The following is a 26093-nucleotide window of genomic DNA, read 5'->3' on the forward strand; positions in this document are numbered from 1 at the left end:
GAATGATTGGTAGAATTCACTCATGAAACCATCTGGTCCTGGGCTTTTCTTTGTGGGGAAATTTTTGATGATTGATTTAATCTCTTTACTTGTGATAGGTTTGTTGAGGTCTTCTATTTCTTCTAGAGTCAGTGTAGGTTATTCGTGTGTTTCTAGGAAATTGTCCATTTCATCTAAGTTGTCTAATTTGTTAGCATAGAGTTGTTCATGGTATCCTTTTGTGATCATTTTTTATTTCTCTGTGGTCTGTGGTAATGCCTCTCCCTCTTGTTTCTGATTTATTTATTTCCATCTTCTCTCTTCTCTGTCAGTCTAGCTAAGGGTTTGTCAATTTTATTGATCTTCTCAAAGAACCAACTTTTAGTTTTGTTGATTCTCTCTTTTTTGTTTGTTTGTTTTTTTGTTTTCTATTTTTCTCAATTTAATTTATTTCTTCTCAAATCTTTGTTATTTATTTCTTTCTGCTAGCTTTGGGATTTGTTTGCTTTTTTTTTTTTTTCCTATTTCCTCCAGGTATGCAGTTAGGTCTTTGATTTTGGCTTTTTCTTTTTTTTAATGTGGGCATTTAGGGCTATAAATTTCCTTTCAGCCTTTGCTACATCCCATAAGTTTTCATATGTTGTGTTCTGATTTTCATTCAACTTGAGATATTTACTGATTTCTCTTGTAATTTCTTCTTTGACCCACTAAATGTTTAAGAAATTGTTGTTTAACCTCCATATATTTATGAATTTTCCATTTCTCTGCCTTATTATTGATGCCAGCTTCATTCCATTATGATCAGAGAAAGTGTTTTGTATAATTTCAGTCTTTTTAATTTTATTGAAACCTATTTTGTGACCCACATGTGGTCTATCCTCTAGAATGATCCATGAGCACTTGAAAAGAAGGCATGTCCTGTTGTTTTGGGGTGCAATATGTATATATGTCTGTTAGAACTAGTACACTTATCGTATTATTCACGTTCTCTGTTTCCATATCTTCTGTCTAGATGTTCTATCTATTGATAAGAGTGGTATCTTGAAGTCTCCAAAAATTATTATAAAGACATCTATTTCTGCCTTCTGTTTTGCCAGTGTTTGCTTCCTGTATTTTGGGGCACTGTAGTTAGGTGCATAATTATTTATGATTGTCATTGCTTCTTGGTGGATTGCCGCTTTTATTATGTATAGTGCCCTTCTTTATCTCTTATAACAGTTTTGCATTAAAGTCTTTTTTGACCAATATTAGTATAGTTACCCCAACTCTTGTGTGCTTACTGCTTGTGTGGAATATATTTTTCCAATCTTTCACACTCAACCTATTTGTGTCTTTGGGTCTAAGGTGAGTCTCTTATAGACAGCTTATGGATGGATCATGCTTTTTTATCCATTCTGCCAGTCTGTCTCTTTTGATTGGGAAATTTAATCCATTAGCATTCAGTGTTAGTACTGTAAAGGCAGTTCTTCGGCCATTTTGTCTTTTGGTTTTTATATGTCATACCTTTTTTAGTTCTTCTTTTTCTTTATTGCAATCTCCTTTTCTGTATGATCTTTTATGATATATCTGACTGATCCCTTTCTCCTTTTTTTTTTTTCCTATATTTTTAAAATACTTTGTGGTTACCCTGGAGTTTATGTTACACAACCTACATCTATAAGCTACTAATTTGAAACAATACCAACTTAACCTCAGTAGTATTCACGTTCTGTGCTCCCATATCCCTGTTTCCCCTACATTGTTTTTGTCCCACTTTACTCTTTTATATTTTGTATGTCGATTATCAGGAAATATGTTTTTTTCTTCTTCAGTTGTTTTCTATTATAAAAATTAAAGAGTGTAGTTTTATATTGAGAAAACAGTACTGTTGGGTATTGCATTTACCCTTTTAGTTACCCTTACTGATGATCTTCATTTCTCACACTGCTGCAAGCCCCTCTCTCCTGTCTTTTCCTTTCAACCCACAGAACTAACTCCCTTTAGTAAATCTTGTAAGGCAGGTCTTTTGTTGACAAACTCTCTTAGTTTCTGTTTATCTGTGAATAGTTAAAAAATCTCCCTCATTTTTAAAGTTTAGTTTTTCTGGGTAAAGAATTTGGGGCTGGCAGTTTTTCTCTTTCAGTCCCTTAGATATATCATACCACTACCTTCTCACCTCCATGGTTTCTGTTGAGAAATCGGGTCTTAGTCTTAGTGAAGATCCCATGTATGCGACAAATCACTTTTATTTTGCTGCGTTCAGAATTCTCTTTATCTTTGGCATTTGACATACTGATTAGTATGTGTCTTATTTTACGTCTGTTAGGATTTATTCTGTTTGGAGGACATTGTGCTGCCTAGACATGTATATTATGACTTTCCTTATAGTTGGGAAGTTTTTGGCCAACATGTCTTCATGTATTCTTTTTTTTATTATTATTAAGATTTATTCACATACCATACAGTCATCCAAAGTATACAATCAATTGATCACATTACCATCATATAGTTGTTCATTCATCACCCCAATCTATTTTTTTTTTAACATTTTCTTGTAGCAGAAAAAGTGAAAATAAGAATAAAAACAAGAGTAAAAGAAGAACACCCAAATCATACCACCCCCCGCCCTATTTTTTCCTTTAGTTTTTTGCCCCCATTTTTCTACTCATCCATCCATACACTGGCTAAAGGGGAGTGTGATCCACCAGGCTTTCACAATCACATTGTCACCCCTTGTAAGCTACATTGTTATACAGTCATCTTCAAGAGTCAAGGCTACTGGGTTGTAGTTTGATAGTTTCAGGTATTTGCTACTAGCTATTCCAATTCATTAAAACCTAAAAAGAGTTATCTATATTATGTGTAAGAGTACCCAGTAGAGTGACCTCTCGGCACCTTTTGGATGCTCTCAGCCACTGAAACTTCATTTCATTTCACATCCCCCTTTTGGTCAAGAAGATATTCTCTATCCCATGGTGCCAGATCCAGATTCCTCCCTGGGAGTCATATTCCACGTTGCCAGGGAGATTTACACCCCTGGGTGTCAGATCCCATGTAGAGAGGAGGGCAGTGATTTCACTCGCCAAGTTGGCTTAGCTACAGCCTCACATATTCTTTCTGCCCCCTTTCCTTTCTCTTCTCCTTCTAGGACACTCATGATGCGTATCTTTGTGCTCTTTGTGCTGTCACTCAGATCCCTGAGACACTCTTCACTTTTTTCTGTTCTCTATCTTCTGAGTGTATGGTTTCAATTGTTCTGTCTTCTAGTTCTCTGATTCTTTTTTCTGCCTGTTCAAATCTGTGTTGTATGCCTCTAGTATATTTTTAATCTCCACTGTTATGCCTTTTATCCCTTTTATCCCTTTAATTTCTGTTATGTTTCTTTTTATACTTTGAAATTATTCTTTATGTTCACACATTGTCTTCTCCTTAATATCCCTTATCTCTTTAACCATATTCTCCTTCATCTCCTTGAACTGATCTAGGAGATTTGGTTTAACCTCTTTGGTTGGTTGTTCCAAATTCTGTGTCTTCTCTGAAGTTTTAATTTATTCCCTTGACTGAGCTGTATCTTCCTATTCCTTGGTAATTTTTGCTGATGTCTAGGCATCTGATTATCTTGATGCATTAACTCTGAAGGCCAGTTTCTCCCTCTTGTCTATGGTTTTGTTGTTGATTGACTTTGTGTTAAGGCTCTTCTTTGACACCTGGTCCAATTTTTTCTAGATCTTTAGAATAGGCTATGTTTAACTGTTCAGGTTTTCTCGGATTTTCTTAATCTGCTTCCTGTCCTGGATATGTGCTACAATTTTTAAGATTGCACATTTTCTGCAATTGTTTCACCTCCAGCAAGAAACTTCCTTTCCTCTGTTTCTTGTCTGGAATTCTCGATCCCTTCTATTTGTTTTTGTTTTCAGATTTTCTCTTCAGCTTCAATAATTTGTTTAAATTCTCTCCCTTACTCAGTGCCCCCTTTTACTTACAGTTTCAGTTCTGGTACCCATCCTGTCTTAAAGCGGTTCAGTTTAACCATCACCACCCCCTTTTTGATTTTCCTGTGAGGCTTTTCTGCCTCCGGTTTCTTCCCTGTTAGGTTATCCCACCCTAGGGAGCCAGACATTTTGGTTTTCATCTCTGTAATTTCTCTTTGGGTCCTTTTTTCCATGTTCCATGTTTCTATGTAGCATCCCTGTTTTAGTTTCCTAGGCTGCTCAGGCAAATACAATGCAGTGGTTTGGATTATGGAGTGGTTTGGATTCAACAATGGGAATTTATTTGTTCATGGTTTTGAGGCTGAGAGAATGTCCAAATCAAGGCAATTCTTTCTCCCTGAAAACTGTGGCCTTCTGGGGCTGGCTGGCAGCTGCTGGCAATCCTTAGTCCTCAGTTTGTCACATGACAACGCACATGGCAACAACTCCTGGCCTCTCCATTCTCTTCCAGGTTACATTGATGTCAGCTCTGTCTGCTCCCTCTGGCTTTCTCTCTCTTCTGTCTGAATTTCATTGTGCTTATAATTTTAAGGACTCCAGTAAGAGAATTAAGACCCATGCTGATTGGGTTGGGCCACATCTTAACTGAAGTAACCTCATCAAATGGTCCTACTTACAGTGGGTGCACACCCACAGGAATAAATTAGGTTTAAGAACATGTTTTTCTGCTTCAGACCACTGCAATGCCCAATCTTTCTTCTCTTTTCTTGAACATATAAATATAAATATATAAAGTAAAAATAACTATTTTAGTGTCCTTGTCTACAATTGTTACCATATTTGTTATTTCTGAGTCAGTCTTCATCGATTTTACTCTTCAAAATGGGTTATATTTTCCTGCTTCTTTGCATACTTGGTCATTTTGTTTGGCTGCCAGACATGAGTTTTACCTTGTTGATTGCTCTATTCCTGGAAATATTCTTGAACTTTGTTGTAGGATATGTCAAGTTACTTGGAAGCAGTTTGATCCCTTCAGATCTTGCTTTTAAGCTTTGTTAGGTGGGATCAGAGCAGGATTTAGTCTAAAGCATAACCATTCTGAGTTCCCAACACCTCATAAACTGAGGTTTTTGCACTCTGCCTGTTGTAGACAGATATTATTCTTGACCCTACTTCCTGGTATTGTTCCCTTTACTGCTTTTGGGTGTTTCTTTACCTGGCCCCAGGTAAGTTTCTTCATACACGTGTGCTAATCGGTACTCAGTTGAAGACTAGAGGGAGCCCTCTGTAGTCCTCAGGTTCTCTCTCTGTGCAACCCTTTTCTCATTGGTACTCTGTTCTCTGTGCTGTAGCCACCGTGATCTCCCTGGTCTCCCAGCTTATCCCCACAATTTGGAGACTTTTAGAATTTAACTTCTAGGTTCTCCTTGAGTTGTGACCTAGGCACTTTCTTTTTGCAGTTAGGGAAATTGTACAGCTCATTTTGGTTGTTTCCATTTTTTAGGAATCACTGTCCTCGTCTGATGTCCAGTGTCTTGAAAACCATCTTTTTGTGTATGTTGTCCAGTTTTTTAGTTGTTACAGGTTGGAGAGTCCTGATTACTTCATCATAGTCAAGAGTTGGAGTCATTTTATATTTACTTTTATTACCATAAAAATTTAATTTATGAATAGGTGATTCATTCCCATGGTCAAAAATTAAAAAAATTTAAATATATATTCAGTTGAGGTCCACTTCCAAATCCTGTCTCCCTCCAAGCTAGTCCTCACTGCCTGTTCTAATTTGCCTTTGCTGCCAGTATGCAAAATACCAGAAATGGACTGGCTTTTATAAAGGGGATTTATTTGGTTACACAGTTACACAGTTACACAGTTACACAGTTACACAGTTACAGTTACAGTTACAGTCTTAAGGCCATAAAATGTCCAAGATAATTCTCTTCACTGGAGAATGGCCGATGGCGTCCGGAAAACCTGTGTTAGCTGGGAAGGCACGTGGCTGGCGTCTGCTCCAAGTTCTAGTTTCAAAATGGCTTTCTTCCAGGACGTTCCTCTGTAGGCTGCAGTTCCTCTTCAAAATGTCACTCTCAGTTGCTCTTGGGGTGTTTTTCCTCTCTTAGCTTCTCTGTAGCAAAAGTCTGCTTTCAATGGCCGTCTTCAAACTGTCTCTCATCTGCAGCTCCTCTCTCAGCTCTTGGGCATTCTTCAGAGTGTCCCTCTTGGCTGTAGCAAGCTCTCTCCTTCTGTCTGAGCTTATATAGTGCTCTAGTAAACTAATCAAGGCCCATGCTAAATGGGCATGGCCACGCCTCCATGGAAACTATCCAGAGTTATCACCTACAGTTGGGTGGGTCACATCTCCATGGAAACACTCAGAGAATTATAATCTAATCAACACTGATACATCTGCTCACACAAGATTACATCAAAGATAGTGGTGTTTGGGAGGACATAATACATTCAAACTGGCACACTGCTCCACCCAGAACACCATGCTGTTAGTTTGTGTATCTTTCCAGAGTTTCTGTATACATATACAAATAAATAAAATTACATATTTGTGTTCCCCTTCCACCTCCTTTTTTCATTAAAATAATATACATGTCGTTCTGCACCTTGGTGTTTTTACTTAACCATGTATCTTGAGGATCTTTTCTTATCGGTACTGCCTCTTGATCTGGTTTTGTGTGTATCTGTGTTTTGTGCAGCTGCATAGTGTTCCATTATATAGACTTACCATGACTTGTGTAAACAATTAGGTTTTATTAAACAATTCCCTGTTATTAAACAGGTTGCTCTCAGTCTTTTGCTATTAGTAGTGTTTCAATATTTAATGATTTTTAAATATTTTTTACATAAGACATCTTACATAGGTTTGAGTAATATGCCTGTTACTGTTGAATATATACTCCAGAAGTAGATAACTAGGTCTGAGGGCTTTTGTATTTGTAATTTTGATAGCGTTTGTCAAATTGGCCTCCCAAGGGGTTGAGCCAATTCTCCCTCCATCCTCTTAGGTAGGAAAATGCCTCTTGGTCCACAGTCCTATCTGTAGAATATTATCATATATTTGGATTTCTGCTAGTCTCTTAAGTAGAAAATGTTATACTATAATTTGTGTTTCTGCTCTGAGAGAGGCTGAACATCTCCTATGTTTAAAAGCCGTTTGTACTTCTTTTTTGTGTGTGTTCTATCTATTTTAGATTATTGGTCATTTTTACCTTTGTTGGTATATAGGAAATTGAAATATTTAGCAGGTAGTGTTCTGTAACTTATTAATGAATGAGCAGTTAATATCCATAACCTATTGGTGAAACACTTAAAAATACATCTAATAAAATTTGACTAAATTCAGTCAAATCTTTAATGATTTTAAGGTTATTACAGCATGGCACTAATGTTCTAAAATTAATTTAAAAGATAAAAACATAAAAATTTTTCCTTCTAGAAATGTGTTACTCTAACTTTATAAGCTATCAATTGAAAACCACAAAAGGATTTTAAAACAGATATGTATGTCTCTTTTAGATGGAATATAACAACTTTTCCTGGATATGCTCTAGGATGTCTGCTGATTAGTTTTACTTTCAAAAAACTTCTGAAGGAGAAATATAGCCATAGAGCAAAAGAAAATACTCTGTGAATGATTTTGTAGCTCAGAAGCTTGCTAGGCTCAAAGGCTAATGTGTCTTTTTCCCCTTTTAGTTAAAGCAGTGGGTGTGATCTGCTTACATTTCTACAAGCTAAGATTGATCAAATGAAACCAACAGCTTTGCTTATCTTACTTCCTCGAAAATTATGCTTACCCTAAGAGTTATCTGAAAGCATTGTAATCAAGTTTTTTTTTAAAGTACTCATTTAATTAGTGACAAATTAAGAAAAATTAAGTGCCGTTTGGCCAGTTGAACACTTTCAATGTTAAATCATAGAAGTTCTAGAAGTCTGTTTCATTTTTTGAGATAAAAATATTGCAGTAATACATATTTAATATTTAAACCCATTTTGGGAGAAATAATTTCCTTTAAATCAAATTTAATAATTATAAAATTGGCAGTTTCTTTAACTTCCATATGTAAATACGACACTTGACAACATCATCGCAGAATATACAGAATTTGCCTAAATTTTGTCTCATTGAGAACAGATCCCCTGATTATGTTTTTGGAACCAAGAACCAGATCAGTAGTCTGACATATGTTTTACAGGAGGCCGTTTTGGAGATGTCCTTTATATTCGACAATAATGGCATTTCCAGAACAATTTAATGTGAGCAGTGGAACAGTTATTTGAAATTTGGACTGTCTCAGAAAGTCGGAGCTTTATGATTACTGAACATATTCTGTTTCACAGATAAGAATAATAAACACTTCCGTGATTAGGTGACAGGACACTCTTAATTTATTTAATACAGCTTTCTTGAAAAGTAGGGAGTATCCAGGTACTTTTATAACTCTTGCATACCTATTCTTTCTATCTTCTTTATCTCAAATACTTTTTCTCATGTTTTGCTACTGTCATTTATAAATTTTCAGGTATTATACCCTGTGGACAATTAATTAGGGAGGCAGTTGCTTTAACAATTGAGTGAAATAATAAAATGGATTAGTGGTTTATATTTTGTTAAACTATTATAAATTTAAAGTCTAGCTTTATTTATGCAATTGAAAAATACATTTTTAGAGTTGCAGCAATGTGGAGAGGTACCCAGCATGCACCCGTCAGATATGATGCCATTCCAGGACATTCTTTGGCACTCTGTTTTTCTGTTTAGCCATGTAAATTTACCTTGATTAAACTTAATGATTTTGTTTTTTTCATATTGCCAAAACATTGAGCTGCATGCCATTGTCAAGCTAGCCAATTACTACATTTTAGCAAGTTTAATATTGTTTGTATGCTTGCTTTTTTTTAGGTATTTCTGAAGTTGTTAATCAGGAAAAAATTATTGGCCTACTGATGTTTTTTAAACATTAATATTTAGCCTTTCCAAACTTACTGAAAATGTTCTGAATGCTTTCTATCAGAATGATCCGTTAAACTTTTGCTACCTGTTCCCAAATTTAATTATTTTTAAATTATTTTAATATGTATCAATCACATTACATTTTACCATATCATGCTAATATAATGTATTTACTTGTGTTATTTGAGTATCTTGCTTGGTTATATTTATAGAAGTGTTATAAACATTTAGAAAAAAACACGTTATTTTAACTAATTATGTGCTTTCTTGCTTATCAGAGTTTATCTGCTGATTAATGCTAATAGAAAAGGCATTCTTTATAAGAAAATTTGTTTCTATAAATATGTTTGAAACAAATTTGTGTTAAGAAAGTAATTGGTCTGAACTTGCCATCAGATACTGAAATGACTTAACTTATTAGAATTTAAAGTCAATAAGCAAAATATTCCAAATATTGGACAGATAACTAACAAGGGCTGAGTGACCAACTTTTTTTTTTCATTAATAAAACAAATCTAAAAGAAATTTATATTGCTAAAATTTCAAGGCATTTTCAGTATTTGTCTTATAACTAATTTAATACAGTGATCATTTAATCAGAGCAAGATGATTCCTAAAAAGCACTTTCCACACTAGTTTTGGCCTATATAAATCTGTGTGATTAAAACAATATTATTACCATGGATGAAAGTTGGGTTTCTAATTTTTTTAAGGTTACCAAATATATTTCAGGTCTGACTTCAACATGAATATTTTATTGCTTAATTTTATTTTGGGGCCCTTACACAAAGTCATTCCTGATATATGTGAAATATATGCCTGAAACCAACTGTGTTATTAATTAATCAGTATATTAATTAGAAAGTAGTATTTCCTTGCATAAAAGTGTACAGTGTTGCTTGGAAAAATCACATGAAAAGATTGGGGGGTAAGTAGAAAGATGATGGAATAAAATGATTGTTGAACTCTGTTGGATTAGGATTAGAAGTTAAAATAGAAATGAAATTTTAACATAGTATTAATGTTTATTTTTTTCTGACACCAAGTTATTCCATTAATGTTCTAATAACTTGATTTTTATTTATGAGAAATAACTTCCTTAGCTGAATTACTGAATACTTTGTCAATTACATTTAAATCATAGTGATTTGAAAAAAAATTTTTTTTAAATTCAGTGGCAAATGACATATCTGTAGTATTTTTAATTGTGCTGTGTTTTAGGTATTTGTAAAATGTCATTTTGATTATAATCCATACAATGATAATCTGATACCCTGCAAAGAAGCAGGATTGAAGTTTTCAAAAGGAGAAATTCTTCAGATTGTAAACAGAGAAGATCCAAATTGGTGGCAGGTTAGTATGTGTCTCAAAACTTCCTCTGCTGCTTTTCTGTTTTCAATCTTAGATCTGACCAGTATCTGAATATTCAGGGAGAAAGTATTAGCGTTTGTTCCAAAGATTTTTTTTTCCACATGAGTAGCTTCTGCTTCATAGCTACTAATTTTGTGGACAGAAGATCAAACTGAAAGAGAATTTGTGAGTAGCTGTTAATAAATGTAGAATTGACCAGCCTGTGGTACTGTCCCATTGGTTTTAGGGTTCACATTAGTTGATCTTCCACTTAGTGGGTGATTGCAGTAAAATATGCTTTTGGGCAAGAATGCCTTTTGGGGTCAAACCTTTTTGGTGCTTGTTTTTTGTTTGTTTTAACTAGGAGTCTTTTATTATGGATATAGTAATTTTCTGTTGTCTCCTTTCCCTCTGTATATGTTCATGGCAAGTTATACTCAATTTCTTAAGCTCTTAAACCTATTTGTCAGTTAATTCCTCAGTTTTTGAAAAGTGAGAAAGTGAAAAGTTTTTGAAACTGTTCTGTCAGTTTCATTTGGTCTTGGATTGAAATCCCTGTATTTGGAAAGGTTTATGTATTATCACAGTGCTTTTTCCCTTCTTCATTTTGCAGCAGGTCTGTACGTTGATGTCCTTTTTCCTTCCCCCTAACACAACTTGCAGAAATCTCTAGCAACAGTACTAAGTATATTTTCATAATTGTTTATATCAGATGACAATGAAAGTAGCTAGTCACTGGATAAACTGCCAGGTCAGAAAGTCTGAAATCACTTCAACTATCATAGCACTGTGAGAGTCTCTTTAAAGAACAAGTGTGAGAGGACCCTTTTGCTAAACTTTAACTGAGATATTGGTAACTCAAATTAGCTCAGATTACTTATATTCACTTCCGAGGGGTGAATGAATGATAGAGTAAGAACAATGTTACTGTTATGTCCTTAGTTTAAGTTAAAATATTGTTACTAAAGGGTACTAGATTCAATGTCCTATTAACACCTAATTCTGTAGTATGGCATTTCTTTTTCTATACTTTGATTCTTTGACTATCTTAGTAAATAGTTTTAATAATTTAAAGAGTCTATGTACTCTTGTATTTTGATCCCCAAACTTTACCATGAAATGACAGATATTAAGAATTTTAGTTGTCAAATGATTCCTCAGTGCTAAAGTGCTTAAATATCTTAACTGACAATGTCATGGTTTTAAATCTCAAGTTTTTAAGAGCAAATGTGATCTTTTACTGACTACTGCTTGTGCTGCGTATTAGAATATGGTCTCAGGTTTTGGTCACTGAGACATACGGTTCGTTAATTTGATTCTAGGCTAGCCACGTAAAAGAGGGAGGAAGTGCTGGTCTCATTCCAAGCCAGTTCCTGGAAGAGAAGAGAAAGGCGTTTGTTAGAAGAGACTGGGACAATTCAGGTGATTAGCTCAACACAATATGTCCTTTATGGCCACCTTTCTTTACCTTTTTTATCTGAATAAGCAAATTAATTTATTTAAAATATATGTATAATTAATCCTATCTGCTTTATGTTTTGATTCTCAGAAGTAAACTGTTTGATCCCTTTCTGCCACCTTCTAGTATAGGATCAAAATTCAGTGGCTCACCTCACCCCTACCCACTTCTGCTTTGTAGGATGCAACATTGGAAAGATAATTTTCCCACCCTTATATGATACTATAGAACAATTTTAGCATATTCTGATGCACTGTTTAAGTTATATTTTTCTTGTCATCTTTCAGGACCTTTTTGTGGAACAATAGGTAGCAAAAAAAAGAAAAAGATGATGTATCTCACCACCAGAAATGCAGGTAGGTTTTAAATACTCTTTGAGAAGTCCAAGTGAAATAGCTTTGTTTTGTTAGGGTAGCAGAAACTCTAAATGTATAATTTTAAATTAATGTAACTCAGATTAGTACCCAATTACAAGGGGCTGATTTGTGAACACATGATACAGTATAATATAAAGAAATTATTTAAATCCTGATATTATATATACACTTATATGCTATAAGTATGCTTTAGTTTATGGATATAATTTACAAAGAAATAAATTGAGTCAAGTATTTATGCTTGTATTAATGAAAGATGTTATAATTAAAACTATTTCTTCATAGAACTTTGAAATAATAATTTAAATGCATTTTGTAAAGGGCAGAATGCCTCTTTGAAGATATTAAAAGAGTTATGATTAAGGACAACTATTTGCCATAACATTGTACATGATATTTTTGGAAAAAACAGTACTGACCCCAATGAATCTTAGTTTGATTTAATAGGATTCTTTCTTTTTTTTTTTTTTTTTTTAATCTTCATTTTATTGAGATATATTCACATACCACGCAGTCATACAAAACAAATCGTACTTTCGATTGTTTACAGTACCATTACATAGTTGTACATTCATCACCTAAATCAATCCCTGACACCTTCATTAGCACACACACAAAAATAACAAGAATAATAATTAGAGTGAAAAAGAGCAATTGAAGTAAAAAAGAACACTGGGTACCTTTGTCTGTTTGTTTCCTTCCCCTATTTTTCTACTCATCCATCCATAAACTAGACAAAGTGGAGTGTGGTCCTTATGGCTTTCCCAATCCCATTGTCACCCCTCATAAGCTACATTTTTATACAACTGTCTTCGAGATTCATGGGTTCTGGGTTGTAGTTTGATAGTTTCAGGTATCCACCACCAGCTACCCCAATTCTTTAGAACCTAAAAAGGGTTGTCTAAAGTGTGCGTAAGAGTGCCCACCAGAGTGACCTCTCGGCTCCTTTTGGAATCTCTCTGCCACTGAAGCTTATTTCATTTCCTTTCACATCCCCCTTTTGGTCAAGAAGATGTTCTCCGTCCCACGATGCCGGGTCTACATTCCTCCCCAGGAGTCATATTCCACGTTGCCAGGGAGATTCACTCCCCTGGGTGTCTGATCCCACGTAGAGGGGAGGGCAGTGACTTCACCTTTCAAGTTGGCTTAGCCAGAGAGAGAGGGCCACATCTGAGCAACAAAGAGGCATTCGGGAGGAGGCTCTTAGGCACAACCATAGGGAGGCCTAGCCTCTCCTTTGCAGCAACCGTCTTCCCAAGGGTAAAACTTATGGTAGAGGGCTCAATCCATCGAACCACCAGTCCCCTATGTCTGTGGTCATGTTAGCAACCATCGAGGTGGGGTAGGCGAATACCCCTGCATTCTCCACAGGCTCCTCAAGGGGGCACTACATCTTTTTTTTCCTTGTTTTTCTTTTTTTTTTTTAACTTTCCCTTCTTTTTTAAATCAACTGTATGAAAAAAAAGTTAAAAAGAAAACAAACATACAATAAAAGAACATTTCAAAGAGACCATAACAAGGGAGTAAGAAAAAGACAACTAACCTAAGATAACTGCTTAACTTCCAACATGTTCCTACTTTACCCCAAGAAAGTTACATAATATAGCAACATTTCTGTGAACTTGTTCCTACTATATCCATCAGAAATTAACAGACCATAGTCATTCCTGGGCATCCCCAGAACGTTAAATAGCTTATCTGTTCTCCTTGGATTATTGTTCCCCCTTCCTTAATTGCTCTCTACTGCTAGTTCCCCTACATTCTACATTATAAACCATTTGTTTTACATTTTTCAAAGTTCACATTAGTGGTAGCATATAATATTTCTCTCTTTGTGTCTGGCTTATTTCGCTCAGCATTATGTCTTCAAGGTTCATCCATGTTGTCATATGTTTCACGAGATCGTTCCTTCTTACTGCTGCGTAGTATTCCATCGTGTGTATATACCACATTTTATTTATCCACTCATCTGTTGAAGGACATTTGGGTTGTTTCCATCTCTTGGCAATTGTGAATAATGCTGCTATGAACATTGGCGTGCAGATATCTGTTCGTGTCACTGCTTTCCGATCTTCCGGGTATATACCGAGAAGTGCAATCGCTGGATCGAATGGTAACTCTATATCTAGTTTTCTAAGGAACTGCCAGACTGACTTCCAGAGTGGCTGAACCATTATACAGTCCCACCAACAATGAATAAGAGTCTCAGTTTCTCCACATCCCCTCCAGCATTTGTAGTTTCCTGTTTGTTTAATGGCAGCCATTCTAACCGGTGTTAGATGGTATCTCATTGTGGTCTTAATTTGCATCTCTCTAATAGCTAGTGAAGTTGAACATTTTTTCATGTGTTTCTTGGCCATTTGTATTTCCTCTTCAGAGAACTGTCTTTTCATATCTTTTGCCCATTTTATAATTGGGCTGTCTGTACTATTGTCATTGAGTTGTAGGATTTCTTTATATATGCAAGATATCAGTCTTTTGTCAGATACATGGTTTCCAAAAATTTTTCCCATTGAGTTGGCTGCCTCTTTACCTTTTTGAGAAATTCCTTTGAGGTGTAGAAACTTCTAAGCTTGAGGAGTTCCCATTTATCTATTTTCTCTTTTGTTGCTTGTGCTTTGGGTGTAAAGTCTAGGAAGTGGCCGCCTAATACAAGGTCTTGAAGATGTTTTCCTACATTATCTTCTAGGAGTTTTATGGTACTTTCTTTTATATTGAGATCTTTGGTCCATTTTGAGTTAATTTTTGTGTAGGGGGTGAGGTAGGGGTCCTCTTTCATTCTTTTGGATATGGATATAGGATTCTTTCTTACTTAAATCCTTTAGTCTTACAAAAGATAAATGTAAGAACTTCCATATTTATTCTTCTTAATTATAAAAACTGATAGGAGTGAAATGCAGCTCTGAATCAGAAGGCTTTAATTCAGAAGCCTCTGAAGGCTTAATCAAAGGAATTGACAGAGCATAGTGCTTACTTTCTTGATTTCAAAGCTGCCTCTATACAGATAAACTAAATAGCACACAGCAAAGAAAATAATGTAGAAGGGGAAATTCTCTTTTAATATTTGTTTAATCTACTGCAGAGAAATTGTGTCAAGAGTTGCTGTTAACACTTCTAAGGAAGAAATGTTATTACAGATGGAGAATTATATAAGTCATAAAATGTATTATGATATTCCAAATACACTGTGGCCATTACTAGTCATTCAACTTAAAGCTTTCTTACAAAATAGAAAATTTGTCTTTTTCCTAGTGACTAGGTTTATAATTTGGAACATGTTTCTACTGAAAACAGTTTGGACCCAACATTTTTTTCTTTTTTTCTTTCTTTCTTTTTTTTTTTTTTTTAATTAAATTCAGTTTTATTGAAATATATTCTCATACCATACAGTCATCCATGGTGTATGATCAACTGTTCACAGTACCATCATATAGTTATGCATCCATCACCCCAGTCTATTTTTAAACATTTTCCTTACATCAGAAAGAATCAGAATAAGAATAAAAAATAATAGTAAAAAAGAACACCCAAATCATCCCCTCCATTCCATCCTATTTTTCATTTAGTTTTTGTCCCCATTTTTTCTCATCTATCCATACGCTGTCCATACACTGATTGTTTTCACAATCACACTGTCACCCCTTGTAAGCTACATTGTTATACAATCGTCTTCAAGAGTCCAGACTACTGGGTTGGAGTTGGATAGTTTCAGGTATTTACTTCTAGCTGTTCCAATACATTAAAGCCTAAAAATTGTTGTCTATATAGTGCATAAGAATGTCCACCAGAGTGACCTCTCGACTCCATTTGAAATCTCTCAGCCACTGAAACTTTATTTCGTTTCCTTTTGCATCTCCCTTTTGGTCAAGAAGATGTTCTCAATCCCATGATGCTGGGTCCACATTCATCCCCAGGAGTCATATCCTGTGTTGCCAGGGAGATTTACACCACTGGAAAAGAGGCAGATTTAAGTAAAGGGGTGCCATGATCATTCTGACTCAGCGGAAGTATCTCTCTGGCTGCTGTGGGTAGGATGGATCATAGCCAGTCAAGGTTGGAGAAGGCCAGTAAGGAGGCTGCTGTGGTCTCCTGACAAGAGGTGATGACATCTGAGACCATGGCAGCTTGGTGGGGGTAAGAAGGGGTCGGAAGTAACCCAGACTGTGGATGCTCCCATGGAGTGGGTGTAGGGAGTCAGGAAGGAGAGGAATCAAGGCTGCCTTCCAGGTTGGGGCCTGAACAACTTGGATGGATGAGGGTATCGTCTACCTAGGACAGGGAAGGGTTGGCATGGGGATTGGGAGAAGGATTGGTGGAAATTACTGGTTCTGCTTTGGCCACAATATGTTTGAGATCCTATAGGACTCCAAGTGATGACGTTGGATGGGTAGTTGGATCCACAGATTTGGTGGTCAGGGGAGAGCTCCAGTCTGAATTTTTAAGTCGTGAATATAGATGAGACCCTCAATCTGCTGCAGGACATCCAGGCCTTCAGTGACCTCCCCAAACACCATGTGCTTGCCATCCAGCCAATCCGTCTTGTCACACGTCAGGAAGAACTGGGAGCCGTTGGTGTTCGGGCCAGAGTTGGCCATGGAGAGTAGACCTGCTGTCATGGGAATGATGTCTGAATGCCGAAACATCTGGTTGCAGCCAGCCGGCTTGTTCTCAATCTTGATGTCCATGTACACCTGAGGATTTGACCGAGCCTTTTTGGCTATGGGCTGTACCGTCTTCAGATCCCAGTTCAAGCTTCTTGACACCTTGTCACCTTCTTGACACCATCTCCTTCTTTGTTACCGCTGCACATTCATAGGTTGGCTACAATGGAAGCAGGAAGGGCAGCTGTCTTGCTTGGGCCTAAGTGCTTAGAAGATGGTAGAGAAGATTGTGGCCTTATTTTGTGTTCCAAGTAGAAAAGGGTGACTCCTGGGTTTCTGTTTTGGGGCACTGTGTCCCTTCTTCCTCTTTATTCTCTTCAAGAGTCTTCCCAGAAAACTTCAGCCAGTCATCATCTGACTAAACATGTTGTTGATAGTTGCTGCGGTATCCTCTGCCAACTCAAATTCAACAAAAGCAAATCCTCAGTGCTTTTCCAGGTGATCATAGATCAAGGCTCCACTGCTGGGGCCAAGCTTCCCTGCTCCCCTCTGCTATTTATCAGCACAGCTGCCAAGGGTGGAGGTCTGGTGTGATTAGCACGTGTGGTGACATCATAGAAATTCAGCTGTTTCATAATCCAGTGGAATATGAGTATCCATGATATCTCCAAAAGGAATGAAAGCAGCATGAAGAACTTTGTTGTCCACCTCCTCTGCCAGGCCACCCATGTAAAATACCTGCTTGGTGGCGGCCATCTTGCCCTCTTGGACCCAGCACTTTATTTTATATATGAACTTCAGAATCTTAAATTTAAATGTCAGAATGTTGTCTATATGCATTTTTTTAATCAAACCAGTACTTGTAGAGTCACTGCACAGTGTTTATTCATTTATATTTTTGTAAGGACATACTCTTTCTGTGGCACTTACTTAAGCAGCCACACTGGGTGTACTGTTGTCCTCTATATCTGATATATACTGTTTAGTTGAATGAACTTTATCAACTAATCTGTAATTTGATTATTGAGAGGAATGGAATTGTTTCTACAGACAAATTGATAATGAAGAGGTTTTAATGGATAGAATATTTGATGAGGATAAAGCACAGGAATTTTTCTGGCTTGGTTAAACACATTTTTAAGGGCTAATGGATGGAAACAGATAAGTAAATCAAGCTATGAAATAACTGATTGTACTTTTCCAAATTTGTAAAACCACAGCTGTATTGTGGATATAATTCAAGTGATACTTGACTATCAAGACAACTAGACCATTACTGAACAGAATTGCAGAGGTTTTTCTTACATATAAAGGATAACTAAATGTTTTCTCATTTCCTTTTATACTTAGAATTTGATCGTCATGAAATCCAGATATATGAAGAGGTAGCCAAAATGCCCCCCTTCCAGAGAAAGACATTAGTACTGATAGGAGCCCAAGGTGTGGGCAGAAGAAGCTTGAAAAACAGGTTCATAGTATTGAATCCCACTAGATTTGGAACTACAGTGCCATGTAAGTTTTCTGTGCTTTCTTTGAAATTTGCTATTTAATTGGCAGAAAAGAGTATGGTGGGGGGTAGACTTTATTGTTATTAATTATTTTTATTCCAAATCAGTTTTTTATTATGACAGTGGAAGTGACAAGTAGAAGGTATTAAAACCTCAGTAACACTATAGCTGTCTTGAGAAAGTGCTGTACCCCTTGTCAGCTTCCTGCTGAGTGGCAGTTGCTTCTCCAATCTATTCAGTCCAGAAATGTTAGAGTTAAATGCAAGTATTTAAGGGTTGTGGCAAAATCAACATTTAGTATTTTCTGTTGTCTGTCTGAAAATTTGTATTTTTCATTCATTTTAGCATAAAGAAAAGGGGAAAGCAATCTTGTGCAAATATCTTGGTGAATTTGTGTGGTCAGGCATGTAACATTTCAATCCTGCAAGGTCATAAACATGATTTTTGATAGCATATCAAGAGTGATTCATCTCAATGAGTAGTCTTACTGGTAAAATTCTTAGGGGTAATTTTGTCATTGCACCCTAATTTGTACTACTCATAATCCCTTTAGGGTAAAGCTTTGGAACCAATCCATTATAGGCACTATAAATCACTGTTTCAGTTTACTAAAGCTGCTAGAATGCCATATACCAGAAATAGGGGTGGCTTTTAACAATGGGGATTTGTTAATTTACAAGTTACAGTTCTAAGGCTGTGAAAATGTACAAATTAAGGCGTCAATAAGAGGATACCTTCTCTGAGGAAAGGCTGCTGGCATCCAGGGTTCCTCTTTCAGGGCACATGGCTGGAGTCTGCTGGTCTTTCTCTCCCTGGTTTAGCTTCTGGTTTCAGTGGCTTTCTCTCTTAGCTCCTGTGGGCCCTTTCTTCACATCTCTGGGACAAACTCTGTATTTCATCTCTTAGCTTCTCTCAGCTTTCTGAGTTTCATCTGTCTTTTATCCTCTCATAGAACACTCCAGCAAAGGGATTAAGACCCACCTTGAATGGACTGGGTCTCATAGAAACAAACTAATCAAAAGGTCCCACCCCCAATACAACTGCACCCACAATAATGGTTAAAGGAACATGGCCTTTCCTGGGGTAATAACAGCTCCAAAACAGCATGATCTCTGAATTCAAACAAATTCTAGTTAAGTAGTTAAAAACCTCTCTGTGATCAAAGTATTTTAAAGTTATAGTTGTGAAATAAGTACAGAGTTTTTCATTTTTATCAAATTAATATATGCTTGGTATTTAATCAAATAATTCCTAAAGATACATAATGAAAAAAATCATCCCCTATCTTCCCCTACCTCACCTCTGACACGCACTTACCAGAAATAGTCACTTTTCTTTTTATTTTTTTTGCTATTTCTTTTATTAGTGTTTCATATTTCTTGATGTTTTCATTCTGCTTTTATTTATCTAATTTAGGCCTTACCTATTCCTATCATCCCAACATAATGATAGGTCTATTTTCAGTCAATTCTATTCAACTTTCTTTAACAGCCTTGTTCCGGTTTGCCAGTGCTGCCGGGATGCATAATACCAGAAGTGGGCTGGCTTTTATAAAGGGGGGTTTATTTGGTTACACAGTTACAGTCTTAAGGCCATAAAATGTCCAAGATAATGCGTCAACAATCGGGTACCTTCACTGGAAAATGGCCAGTGGCGTCCGGAAAACCTGTGTTAGCTGGGAAGGCACGTGGCTGGCATCTGCTCCAAGTTCTAGTTTCAAAATGGCTTTCTTCCAGGACGTTCCTCTGTAGGCTGCAGTTCCTCTTCAAAATGTCACTCTCAGTTGCTCTTGGGGTGTTTGTCCTCTCTTAGCTTCTCTGGAGCAAAAGTCTGCTTTCAACAGCCATCTTCAAACTGTCTCTCATCTGTACCTCCTCTCTTAGCTCCTGTGCACTCTTAAAAATGTCCCTCTTGGCTGTAGCAAGCTCACTCCTCTGCCTGAGCTTATATAGTGCTCCAGTGAACTAATCAAGGCCCATGCTGAATGAACAGGGCCACACCTCAGTGGAAATTATCCAGTGAAAGATCTCACCCACAGTTGAGTGATCATATCTCCATGGAAACATCCAATCAGAATTCTCCAACCCAATCAACACCAATATGTTTCCTGCCCACACAAGACTGCATCAAAGATAATGGCGTTTTGGGGGACATAATACAGCCAAACCAGCACAGAGGGTGTCGATGGTATGGGGAAGGCGGCTGCATCTGTTAGTTGATCTTAAAGAGGCTTTTCCCTCTGAGTGTTAGGACTTGTCTAGTATAGGACCACTCTAGTGGATTTAAGTTTCTAAAAGATAAAACTTAGTGAGTGCATCTTTTATAGAATCTCAGATAGGGACCTAGATATTTAGGGACTACTTTTGGTAAGGGCATGGAATACTGTGGCCATTGGGATGTCTAGCTGGAGCTTACATAAGAGAAACCTTCAGGATAGCATCTCTACTCTTTCAGCCACTGTGACTCAGCTTGTTACTTTCTTTTCTTTTTTTTTTTTTTTTTTCCTCCTTTTGACCAAGTAGACATTTTCAATCCCTCACTGCCAGGGCCAGCCTCATTTCTGGGTATCATATCCCACGTTGCCAGGGACATTAATTACCCTGGGAGTAATGTCCCCCATGGGAAGGAGGTTAATGAATTTATTTGCTGAGTTAGGTTTAGAGAAAGCAAGGCCACATCTGAGCAACAAAAGAGGTTTCCTGGAGGTGTCTCTTTGGCATAATTATAGGATGGCTCAGCCTCTTATTTACAACCCTAAATTTCACAAGAGCAAGCCTCAAGTCGAGGGCTTAATTTATTAAGTAGTGAGCTCCTAACTTCACTAAATATATATTCTATCCCAAGATAAACAGTTTCTTACATATCTTCATTTAGTTGTACAATCATCATCACACTCAGCTTTAAACAATTACCATAATAATGCATCCCAGAGCTCTTATCAGCTGCTAATTATTCATCCCTACTATTAATGTAGAGTTAGTAAGATATTCTTATTAAATATAGTCATTAATACATAATTGGTAGTTTTTCCATACCACTCTGTTGTTAACCCTCTGCATCAGTGTCATAACTTACATTATGCTAATGCTTATTTAGGTTTGTGGTGGTACTCAGTGAGTTAAATGCCTTTAAACAACCATTTATGAACATGTTCGCCTTCAACATGTCACTAATACTTATGATCCATTAATGAGCCGTAGTCACACCTGACCACTCCCATACTGTTAAGATTGTCTTCATTGTGGCCCCGCGCATTCAGCATGGGCCTTTATTGGTTCACTGGAGTTTTACAAAGGGGCTCGCAACGGAAGAACCTCAGAGCTGCAGCTTAGAGAGACTTTTTGAAGATGGCCATTGAAAGCAGACTTTTGCTCTGGAGAAGCTAAGAGAGGACGAAAAGCCTCAAGCGCAACATATTGAAGAATGCACGGAAGCTGAGAGAGAAGCTGGAACACAATCTGGGATCAGCAGATGCCAGCTGAGTGCCCTCTGAGCGTACAGAGGTTTTCCAGATGCCAGTGGCCTTTCTCTAGTGAAGGTATCCTATTGTTGATGCCTTACCTTGGACAGTTTATGGCCTTAAGACTGTAACTCTGTAACCAAATAAACCTCCTCTATAAAAGCCAATCTACTTCTCGTGTTTTGTATAATGGCAGCATTAGCAGACTGGAGCAAGGTCTTTGATCCACTTTGAGTTAATTTTTGCATAGAGTGTGAGGTAGGGGTCTTCTTTCATTCTTTTGGTTATGGATATCCAGTTCTCCCAGCCCCATTTGTTGAAGAGACTGTTATATCCTAGTTCAGTGGACTTGGGGGCCTTATCTAAAATCAGTCGACCATAGATCTGGGGGGTCTGTTTCCAAATTTTTGATTTGATCCCATTGATCAATATGTCTGTCTTCATGCAATACCATGCTGTTTTGACTACTGTGGCTTTATAGTAAGCTTCAAAGTCAGGAAGTGTAAGTCCTCCCAATTTGTTTTTCTTTTTTAGAAGGTTTTTAGCAATTCAAGGCATCTTTCCCTTCTAAATAAATTTGATAAGTAGCTTTTCCAAGTCTGCAAAGTAGGTTGTTGGAATTTTGATTGGAATTGCATTGAATCTGTAGATCAGTTTGGGTATGACTACGTCTTAAGAACATTTAGCCTTCCTATCCATGAACATGGAATATCTTCCCATCTCTTTAGGTTCCCTTTTATTTCTTTTAGTCAAGTTATGTAATTTTCTTTGTAGAGGTCTTTTACATACATTTTTAAGTTTATTCCTAGGACTTGATTTTTTTTAGTTGCTATTGAGAATGTAATCTTTTTCTTGGGTGTCTCTTCATTAGATCATTTCTAGTGTGTAGGAGCATTACTGACTTATGTGCATTAATCTTCTATTCCACCACTTTGCTAAATTTGTTTATTAGGTCAAATAGCTGTGTCATTGATTTCTCAGGGTTTTCCAAATACAAGATCACATCATCTGCAAACGATGACAGTTTTACTTCTTCCTAGAACTCCTAGCACAATGCTGAATAATAGTTGTGACTGTGGGCATCCTTGTCTCATTCCTGATCTTAGAGGGAAAGCTTTCAGTCTCTCGCCATTGAGTACTATGCTGACTGTGGGTTTTTCCTATATGTCCTTTATCGTATTGAGGAGGTTTCCTTCAATTCCTACCTTTTAAGTGTTTTTATCAAAAAAGAATGCTGAACTTTGTCGAGTTCTTTGGAGTCTATTCAGATTATCATTTGATTTTTCCCTTTTGATTTGTTAATGTGCTGTATTACATTGATTGATTTTCTTATGTTGAACCATCCTTGCATGCCTGGCATGAACCCCACTTGGTCATGGTGTATGATTTTTTAAATTGTCTTTGGATTCAATTTGCAAGTATTTTATTGAGAATTTTTGCATCTATATTCATTAGGGAGATTGGCCTGTAGTTTTCCTTTTTTGTAGCATCTTTACCTGGTTTTGGTATTAGAGTGATGTTGGCTTCATAAAATGAGTTAGGTAGTGGTCCATTTTCTTCAATTTTTTGAAAGAGTTTAAGTAAGATTGGTGTCAGTTCTTTTTAGAAAGTTAGGTAGAATTCCCCTTGTGAAGCTATCTGACCACAGGCTTTTATTTCTAGGGAGCTTTTTGGTGACTGATTGGATCTCTTTGCTTGTGATTGGTTGGTTGAGATCTTTTATTTCTTCTCTGGTCAGTCTAAGTTGTTTATCGGTTTCCAGGAAATTATCTATTTCCTCTAAATTATGTAGTTTGTTAGTGTACAGCTGTTCATAGTATCCTCATGATTTTTTTAATTTCTTTGGGATCTGCAGTAATGTCCCCCCTCTCATTTATTATTTTGTTTATTTGGGTCTTTTCTCTTTTTGATTTTCTCAGTCTAGCTAAGTGCTTGTCATTCTTGTTGATCTTCTCAAAGAACCAACTTCTGGTTTTATTTATTCTCTCTATTGTTTTTTGTTGTTGTTGTTCTCCATTTCATTTATTTTGCTTTAATCCTTGTTACTTTTCTTCTACTTTAGGATTAGTTTGCTGATCATTTTGTAGCTTTTTCAGTTGTTCCGTTCTTTCATTTTAGCTCTTTCTTCCTTTTTAATGTATGCATATACAGCTATAAATTTCCCCCTCAATACTGCCTTTGCTGCATCCCATAAGTTTTGATATGTTGTGTCCTCGTTTTCATTTGTCTCTAGATATTTAGCAGTTTCTCTTGCAATTTCTTCTTTGACCCACTGATTGTTTAGGAGTGTGTTTTTTAACCTCCAAGTATTTGTGAATTTTCTAGATCTTTGATGGTTATTGATTTCTAGTTGTATTTCCATTGTGTCAGAGAATGTGCTTTGAATAATTTCAATCTTTATAAATTTATTGAGGCTTGTTTTATGCCCCTGAATATAATCTGTCCTGGAGAAAGTTCCATGAACACTAGAGAAGAATGTATATCTTGGTAATTTGGGATGTCATGCTCTATAAATGTCTGTAAGTCTAATTTATCACATTATTTAGGTTCTCAATTTCCTTATTGGTCCTCTGGTTGATCTTTCTATGGGAGAGAGTGATACATTGAAGTCTCCCACTGTTACTGTGGAAACACCTATTGGTTCCTTCAGTTTGCCGATGTTTGTCTCATGTACTTAGGAGCACCTTGATTGGCTACATAAACTTTTATGATTGTAACTTTTTTTTGGTTAATTGTCCCTTTTGTTAGTATATAGGGTCCTTCTTTGTCTATTATGACATCCTTACATTTAAAGTCTCTTTACCTGAAATTTGTGTTGCTTCCTGTGCTTTCTTTTGGCTGTACTTTGCATGGAATATTTTTTTCTGTCCTTTCACTTTTAATTTCTTTGTGTCACCAAGTCTAAGATGAGTCTCTTGTAAACAACATATTGATGGATCATATTTTTTAATCCATTCTGCCAATCTGTATCTTTTACTTGGGGAGTTTAATCCAGTCATATTCAATGTTATTACTTTGAAGGCAGTTCTTGATTCAGCTATCTTATCCTTTGGTTTTTATTTGTCAAATGTATTTTTTTCCCTCTCTCTCTGTATTTCCTTTAAGGTACTCTTACTGAAACTCTTCAGTTCTGTGCCCTTCTCCAAACCTCTCTCCTTTCTTTTTTCTCAGCCGGTAGAACTCTCTTTGGTATTTCTTGCAGGACAGGTTTCTTGTTACCAAATCTTCTCAGCATTTGTTATTGAAAATTTTAAGCTGTCCCTTAATTTTGAGGAGGTTTGCTGAATAAGAATTCTTGGCTGGCAATTTTTATCTTTCAGAATTTTAAATAGTCATACCACTGCCTTCTCACTTCCACGGTGCCCGCTGAGTAATCAATAGTTAGTCTTATGTGGTTTCCCTTTTACGTGGTTAATCACTTCTCTCTTGCTCTTTTCAGAATGCTCTCCTTCTCTTCCACATTTGACAATTTGGTCAGAGTATGTCTCAGACTGGGTTTATTTGGATTTATTCTACTTGGAGTTTATTGGGCATCTTTGATTTGCATATGTATGTCATTTAGAAGGGTTGGGAAGTTTTCCCCAACAATTTTTTCAAATACTCTTCCTAGCCCTTTTCTCTTCCCCTTCTGAAACACCATTGATTCTTATATTTGTGTGCTTCATGTTGTCCATCAGTTCCCTGAGATCCATTTCAAATTTTTCGATTTTTTTCATCCATTCTTTTGTGCTTTCACTTTCCGTCATGCTATCTTCGAGTTCGCTAATTTGTTCCTCTGCCTCTTCAAACCTGCTGTTGTGTCTCACAAATTTTTTTTTTTTTTGATCAACAGTATCTTTTATTTCTGTAAGATCTGCTATTTTTTTAAAATTTACTCTTGCAAATTCTTCTTTATTCTCTTCTGTGGACTTTGTTATGTCCTTTGTATCCTGAAACATGACATTGATGTTTGTGAGTATTTATTTGATTAATTCCTCCAAGTTCTGTGTCTCCTCTGGCTTTTTAATGTGGATGTTTGGGTTATCTATAGCTTCTGGTTTCTTCATATGCTTTATAATTTTCTGTTGTCTTTGGCCTCTTGATATTTGCTTATCTTGATAGACTTCTTTTAGGATATGCAGACTTATTTGAACATTTATCTTTAATTTGACAGAGCTACAGCTTAGTGGAGTGTACTTTCCCTTTATTATCTACCAGAAGATGATGCTCCTGATCTACCTCTTACCCTCAAGCCAGTTCTCCCCAACTTCATGTGTGTCCTGAGTAGGGGTCCAAACCATTTGGAGGTACAATCAGTGCACCAGTTTTCCATGTACACTGGGCAACACCAGCCCTGTGGGTGCATGCCCTGTGCAGTTTGGCAGAGAGTCCGCTCCAGGACACAGTGGTCCCGGCAGTTCCCAGAGGTGCAGGTGAAGAACTCGGGGATTGCAGAGCTGCGCGTCTCACTTTCGAGCTCAAATGCCCCATAGTCCCTCCCTGCGG

The 26093-nt window shown here is 36.7% G+C and overlaps 1 protein-coding gene and 1 pseudogene across 6 annotated transcripts in view; one reads left to right on the forward strand and one right to left on the reverse strand.

Moving 5' to 3' along the window:
• Positions 1 to 26093, forward strand: part of MPP6 (membrane palmitoylated protein 6) — a 140140-nt gene that overhangs the window by 82988 nt on the left and 31059 nt on the right. For all 6 annotated transcript variants that reach the window (XM_037836911.1, XM_037836916.1, XM_037836914.1 and 3 more), the window contains 4 exons: positions 10075 to 10206; positions 11526 to 11625; positions 11950 to 12018; positions 17991 to 18152. In XM_037836911.1, coding sequence (XP_037692839.1) covers positions 10075 to 10206; positions 11526 to 11625; positions 11950 to 12018; positions 17991 to 18152 — 463 coding nt within the window. The remainder of the gene's footprint in view (positions 1 to 10074; positions 10207 to 11525; positions 11626 to 11949; positions 12019 to 17990; positions 18153 to 26093) is intronic.
• On the reverse strand, positions 16452 to 18077 carry LOC119534786 (annotated as a pseudogene).

This window comes from Choloepus didactylus, chromosome 5, assembly GCF_015220235.1.
Source record: "Choloepus didactylus isolate mChoDid1 chromosome 5, mChoDid1.pri, whole genome shotgun sequence".
NCBI classification, from domain to species: Eukaryota; Metazoa; Chordata; class Mammalia; order Pilosa; family Megalonychidae; genus Choloepus; species Choloepus didactylus.